Source organism: Toxorhynchites rutilus, chromosome 3 (genome assembly GCF_029784135.1).
Source record: "Toxorhynchites rutilus septentrionalis strain SRP chromosome 3, ASM2978413v1, whole genome shotgun sequence".
Taxonomy (NCBI): domain Eukaryota; kingdom Metazoa; phylum Arthropoda; class Insecta; order Diptera; family Culicidae; genus Toxorhynchites; species Toxorhynchites rutilus.
This window is the reverse complement of record NC_073746.1, coordinates 161,391,231-161,397,960: the sequence shown is the minus strand read 5'-3', so window position 1 is coordinate 161,397,960 and position 6,730 is coordinate 161,391,231. Positions and strand designations below refer to the sequence as shown.

The window sequence follows — 6,730 nt, the reverse complement described above, 5'->3', positions numbered from 1 at the left end:
AATAACAGCAAAAGTTTGTTTTTAGTGTGAAATATCTCATTTACAACGAATCTAAACTTGAAGTTATATGATCGATATTACGCGAGATATTGATCACTAAAGCCAGCTACCGAGAAAATAATGGATAACTTTTTTCCCAACCTAATATTTCAGTTGGCAGCTGTTGTTGAAGTTATGTCCTCGAAATTGCCCACCCCCTTTTTTAAACAATATTTAATAGATCAAAATGTCCTGTCCTAAAAGTCTTATAATAAAATATTACTTATAATTTTCTATGTAGCTCGCGATAAAGTGCCAATGTTATATAATGAAAATAATATTTGTAAATTTTTTTTTGAAATTTATTCCGACATTAGAACCTTAGTTGTAATTTCTAGCAGCAGTATGTAGTTTCTATTATTTCACAAACATGATTTTCATTATATAAAATTGGATATATCTCGAGAACGGCTAGTCCTAGGATAAAATAACTGATTTGTGATAGGGCATATTATCGTGTAGAAGAGCCCAATCTCCAGGAGTGGGATGTCATGATGGAAGTCAATGGATACTGGTCATGAAATGCTTCCAAACATTGTGAAAATATTCTCCAGTGACCAGTTGCAAACACATTATATAGACAATAGTAATCGTTATTAAACACACTGTTTAGTTCTAAGGTAATGAGTTAGTTACACACAAAAATATACCGCGTTTAACATTCCAGAAAAATAAAATTACACGAATTACAATTTGAAAAATATCTAATATATTTCTTCTATCAAAATCAAATATGAATGAACATAAACATGGAGGCAGGTTTAATAATGATAGCTCAGGCTAGGATTGGAATAGCTGAGATGAGTGACTGGGGCAACGACTTTAGCGACCGGAGAAACGTAATGATGGGCAATTGGAGCGACAATTGTCTTGGCCACTGGCACAATAGTCTTGACCAATTTGTGTCCCAGAGGTTCACGGTGCACGATAGCGTTGAATCCACTGTGATCATCGGCGCTGTAGTCAACGATGCGTTTGTGACCATCGGCATCGATCAGAGAGTACTGTCCTTTCACGACATCTCCATGACGTTCCTCGGTTTGGCTCTTGATATCTCCGGTGTGGTCATCGTGGACAGAGTACGAGAATTGGTATTCGGCTGGAGCATCGTGGTATTCGACATGCTTGACGGCAACCGGAAGCAGAGCGGCGTTAGCGGCTGCAACCAGGGCGAGAAGGGCGATGAACTGCAGGAATAGAAAGGAATTTCAATTTAGAACTCTTTAAATTTTAATGTGGACCGAAGAACATACTTTGAAAGCCATGATTATTTTCTGTTCTGCTGGTTGTTTTGACTAGTTGAAGCAAAGAGCAATCGATTAACTGATAACTTTTCAATGATTGTTAGTGCATTTATAGTTCCAGATGGGGCTTGAATGTGTTCTAGTACCACTAGAGTTACAAAAATTGAGACAAGGTTGTTTGAAGAACAGTCACATTTCACCACGCGTCCATTTACAACACACGCAAGTGCGAGCAAAACGAATTAGAGTCTTGAAACCTGAAATATGCTCGCACCAAACCAATCCTGTTAGTGTGAATAGTGACACCACGCGAAATTAATAATAAAAACATATGTAATTGAATTTGAGGGGTAGCTGTGATTTGAGATTTATCATGAATGCATTTCGATGGAACGCAGTCATCAGCTGCGGATCAGATTGTTCGGTAAAATTATTTTCTTCGTTTGTAGAGGGAATATTTGAATGTCCAGTTAACGTGTATTAGCGATTTTGGCTCGCTTTTCGTTTTGTTTATTCTGATCGTTGTAGAAATAATTGCAGTAAATACTAAGTTCGTAAACATTGTAACATAATATAATATAGTGTTTGTTATACATCCGGATAATTCAAAGGCTAGATTTAATTTTTTTTCTAAAATTTTCGATCATTCGCCATTGTGGATCATCACCGGAGTAGTTGATGTATATGATTCAGTTTTTTGAATAGTCAGTAATGTCACCAGTCTCGTCCTGACGGTCACCAGGGGGTGGGAAGAACTCTTAAATTGATACAAGTGGCCAGAGAGGTTTCTTCTAAATATATACACATAATTTATGTCACACCAAAACACATTTATTTCTTAACAGAAGAAAATCGTTATGATCTTTACAAGTGTTTTCAATTGATGACGTCCTCTAGCTCTGAGTAGTAATTAGAAAAAAAATATTTTTCGAAATTTAAAAATGTCCCAAATCACCATACTTGATCATATCTTAGCTCAATTCAGCAGCAAACATTATTCGGAATTTATGCAGCCGCTCACACGATGAATATGCAGCGAAAAGTCTGCATTGAAGCCTCGAGGGATAGTCGAGTGCGAGGTGGTCTTCAGCCATTTCTCGAAATTATATTTGGGGACGTTCGTATGGAATTAGGCATTGCTTTTTCCTCAACTAGTTTGTAGGAAAACAGTTCCGCAGACATGCTGAGTTCTAAAAATTATTCGATAGATTTCCGTTCAAAGATCCAAAAAATATAGAAGATTGTGTGCGACTAAGCCGGTGAAAATTTTTCCCCTATAGGACAACGGAGCCTTCTTAAGTGTATTATTAGCGATGAATCACGCCCAGCAGTAGCTTACTCTATAATTGTTGCAAATATTAGGCTGGGGATAAAGTTATCCATTATTTTCTCTGTAGCTGGCTTTAGTGATCAATATCTCACGTAATATCGATCTTACAATATCAAGTTTAGGGTAGTTGTAAAGGTGACATTTCACACAAAAAAAAATCTTTTGCTGTTTTTTGTTTGTTCCATTCAGTTGTGAGTTAGGGGAGAGGGAGGCAAGTTGGCGACGTTAAGCTTTGGCGAGCCCTGGATCTTGGAATTATTGTTTTTTAATGTTGATGCTGATTCATATAGCCTGAAGTGTTTTCTATCATATTATCTATTGGATGGGCAAAAAAACTAAAAAACTTGTCCACCAAAAAACTTTGCGCAAAAAGCGTCGAATTCGCCATCTTGCCTCCAAGTGGAGGCAAGTTGGCGAATGCCTGGAGGCAAGTTGGCGAATATGGTTTGGTCACCCAAAAATCAACAAAATGTAATAACAATTATTTATTTATCCTTGGTTGGAACAGGGGAAATGCCATTTTCATCAACACTGTAAATGTCACACGCAGGAAAACGATACTGAGCTCGTATAACTCCCAAAGTTCGAAAAAATAAATCACAATTTTCTTTATTGAATGCCATTAATCGAGCCGCTGAGGTATTTTCTGGCTTTCTCAAAGATAGCTTATGAGCCTTCATAAACATTTCAACCCATGTCCGTCCGGCGCATGTTCCTTTGAAAGGGTGCTCTATGCCATTTTTAACCGCAAACGAATAGGCAATTCTTCGAAGCAGGACCTGAATGTGGCTTAAAAGCGGCCTTTATTGGACGACGTATCCTGAAATTGATTCAGATTTAATATTTCTTGCATAAAGAACAAGGAAACGCAAATGCTGAATTGAAAATCTAACCTCCATGTCTGGATATTTTCGTCGATAGCGTTTCAAAGTTGGTTCTGGCACACCGAACTGTTTTGAAGCACCCAGAACAGACAAATCTTCTTCTATAACTTTCATAACATTCTCCAAACTGGTGTCCGACCAATATTGGTTTCTTTTTCGCTTATAAGTTCTAACCATCTGCAATAAAAAACCGAAAATGAACATAATGTTGCAGTTCGTTAACTTGCCCCCAAGCGACTTTTTCAATAAAAAAAAAATTAGCTGAAAAAATTCATGATTGAAACTTGCCGGAAACAAAAAGATTATGTAGAATAGAGTACCTTTAACATGTATAACATTATTTTGAAATTTTAACTTTTCTCATAAAGTGGATAATGAAATTTGAAAAAACAGAAAAAAAACAAAATCACGATTTTTCTCATTTTTATTTTTCACTTTTTTTGTGATAACGTTTTCGGCAGAGTTACCGAGTACAAAGTTTGACCTTGTTATGATGCATCTTCAGTAAAAAGTAGGTGGCGCTACCTTCATTACAACGAGTCAAATTACAGATTCGTCATCTTGCCTCCCTCTCCCCTACAGGGTGTTAACAATGGAGTTCAACACAGAGAAAATTCGGTACATTTTACACTTTTTCTTTTATTAAGGCGGATATGCAAGCCAGGCAGCTGTAATTGTGAATGGTGCTTATGGTGTCGACACTGCAACAGCAGTTTAATTTATTTAAATTTTTGAATTTTTTTTTCTAATTTAAAATAGATATTTTAATTTCTTTGTTAGTGCAATACACTAAATTCAGATCTCTTCTGTCAACAAATGGACCGTTTGAAGTTAGCCATTGACCAGAAACGTCCAGAATTGGCTAACAGAAGAGTCGCTGTGTTCCATCTGGACAACACAAGGCCACACAATTCCGAGAGCTTGATTGGAATTTTTTAATGCATCTACCATATAGTCCGGATCTGGCACCAAGCGATTACCACCTTCTTTTTGCATTGCAAAACTCCCAGAGTGATAAAAAATTGAGATCAAGAGAAGATTGTAAAAATCTATTGCTAGAGTTTTTCGCCAATAAGGGCCAGTACTTCTATGATAGAGACATTAATGAGCTACCTTTAGAATGGCAACAAATTTTACAACAAAAACGGTATATATTTGACCCGAAGCGTATTAAAAATAGTTTTGAATTTCACCCAAAAATAATGGTTTACTTTTTTCCCAACCTATGGATGTATGGATAGTAGAAATAATGGAGAATATTTTTCACTATGTCTTCATTTAACATTTTCAATTTTCTGTTTAATCTTTGTTCTGAAGCGTCCTTTTGCATATAGTTTCTTGATATGGTGACCTTCATAGTGAATGAATTACAGTGACATGAATCCTACATACCAAACAACCAGGTGCTACAAGCTTCTGGTAATGAAACGTCAATGAAAATTCCAAACGTGACTTATCGCGTTATCTCGTTCAGACGAACAGCTTTTTTTGCTCCATCATCAACATCCCAGCGCGTTCCAGTCTAACATCTGGCACGTTTTTCAATGTCAATACTATTGTTTAATCAGTTCCGCCAGATTAATCCACTCGTATGAACCAGATATTATTAAAGAAACCCGATTTCAAATGTCGGCTAATATCAATCAAGAGAAGGAAAAAAAATCATTAACACCTTGTGCTTGCCCATGCAGAAAAACTGCATCAACTAGCAACAAACCGTGGCGTAATTTGACCTCTCATTAAAATCATTTCGATCTTACAAAACTTAATCATTCATCAACATGTTGTCATAAATAATGCTGCATTCCTACATATCTTTAGTTTATACGCACTATCAAGTTTGTTCTGGTACCTCTGAGGCGACGCATTCATTTATGACTGTTTATTTTTTCTGAAATTGATGCAACATATAAGAAGACATTCGAACACACGAAACCCTTTTTACGATAGATTATTTCGTCTTGTTTATTAGCACCAATAACATATATTTTAATCTGGCCAGCTGGACATTTCCGCTAAATTGGTATCACATGTCGATGCTAATGTCGATTCCCCGTCGACAACATATGTTTTATTGCTCGACATATCCATCCCCCCCCCCGCTCGCGCAAACCCCCGGAGGACAGGTTCGCAAATACTTCGCACGATGTTTGGGTTAAGACCAGCTCCAAATATTTGCTCTGGCTTATTCAGTCTGTACTGACTAGACTGACAAGCTTAGGCGCTCAACTCCTTCTCGGGAACCAATAATTATTATGATAAGAACGACGTAAATGATGCTATATTTGATGACCTGTTCCGGAAAATCGATAAAATCGGAATAAATATCATATTTGAAAACAATCAATCATGAAAAAATACTTTTCCAATGTTTTCCAATGTCTATCAAAAATACTTTTCGAATTTATGAAATATTGATGAAACTAGAAGCCTGGTGTTCAAAACACAATCGCATTGTTGACTTAGGGCTAGAAAATTATTGTCGGCGAGAACAAAATATATAGAAATTTAAGAATGAAACTCTTCAGTACAAAAAAAAATGTAGCACTGACAAGGACCGATGAATGAGCACTAGGGTGCCAATGAATGTATGGGAAAAAATCGACCCTAAAATTTCAAAAAGTTACCCAATACAAAATGTTCACTACCTCGAAAAAACACCCTATGCCAAATTCAGCTCAATCGGACTCAAGGGAGAGTGGCGCAAAGCGGTCAAAGTTTTTTGAAAATCGAAAAATCACCCAAAAGGTGAGTAAAGGAAATCGGGGTTATCGAGAAATAAATTTTGGTGCCAAATGTCTTAAAATTGCATGACACGTCGAGATCCCTCCCTAGCAAATATGACACTGAAACACTGAACTTATTGAATATCCAAATGATTTTTCAGGAGGCGATCTGGCGTAGTGGTAACATCCGTACCTCTCACGCTAAAGGTGTAAGTTCAATTGTCATTCCCGACATTCTTCCAAAAATGGAAGTAAAGTGATGAACCAGTCAAATGTGTTGAAAGTCGCTGTAATACAGGAAAGAAATATTTTTCAGTATTTCTTAGCAACATCACATCTCTAACGCTCCCAAAAACAGTGAAGTGTATGACGATATTCTAAAATTCCGGATACTCTTCCATATCCGTACAGGCACGAAAATATCCCATACGTAATATATTTTTGCCATTTGGTAACTGAAAAAGATACATGAACACTCTAGGGCAACTGAAATGCAAATGATTGAAA

General features: G+C 36.7%; 1 protein-coding gene across 1 annotated transcript; it reads right to left on the bottom strand.

Moving 5' to 3' along the window:
• Window positions 1–800: 800 nt before the first annotated feature.
• Window positions 801–1,304, bottom strand: LOC129779056 (cuticle protein-like). The gene is made up of 2 exons (XM_055786311.1): window positions 1,293–1,304; window positions 801–1,226 (listed from the first exon to the last, which is right to left on the bottom strand). The coding sequence occupies exons 1-2, from the start codon at window positions 1,302–1,304 to the stop codon at window positions 801–803; spliced, it is 438 nt and encodes a 145-aa protein (XP_055642286.1).
• Window positions 1,305–6,730: the final 5,426 nt, after the last annotated feature.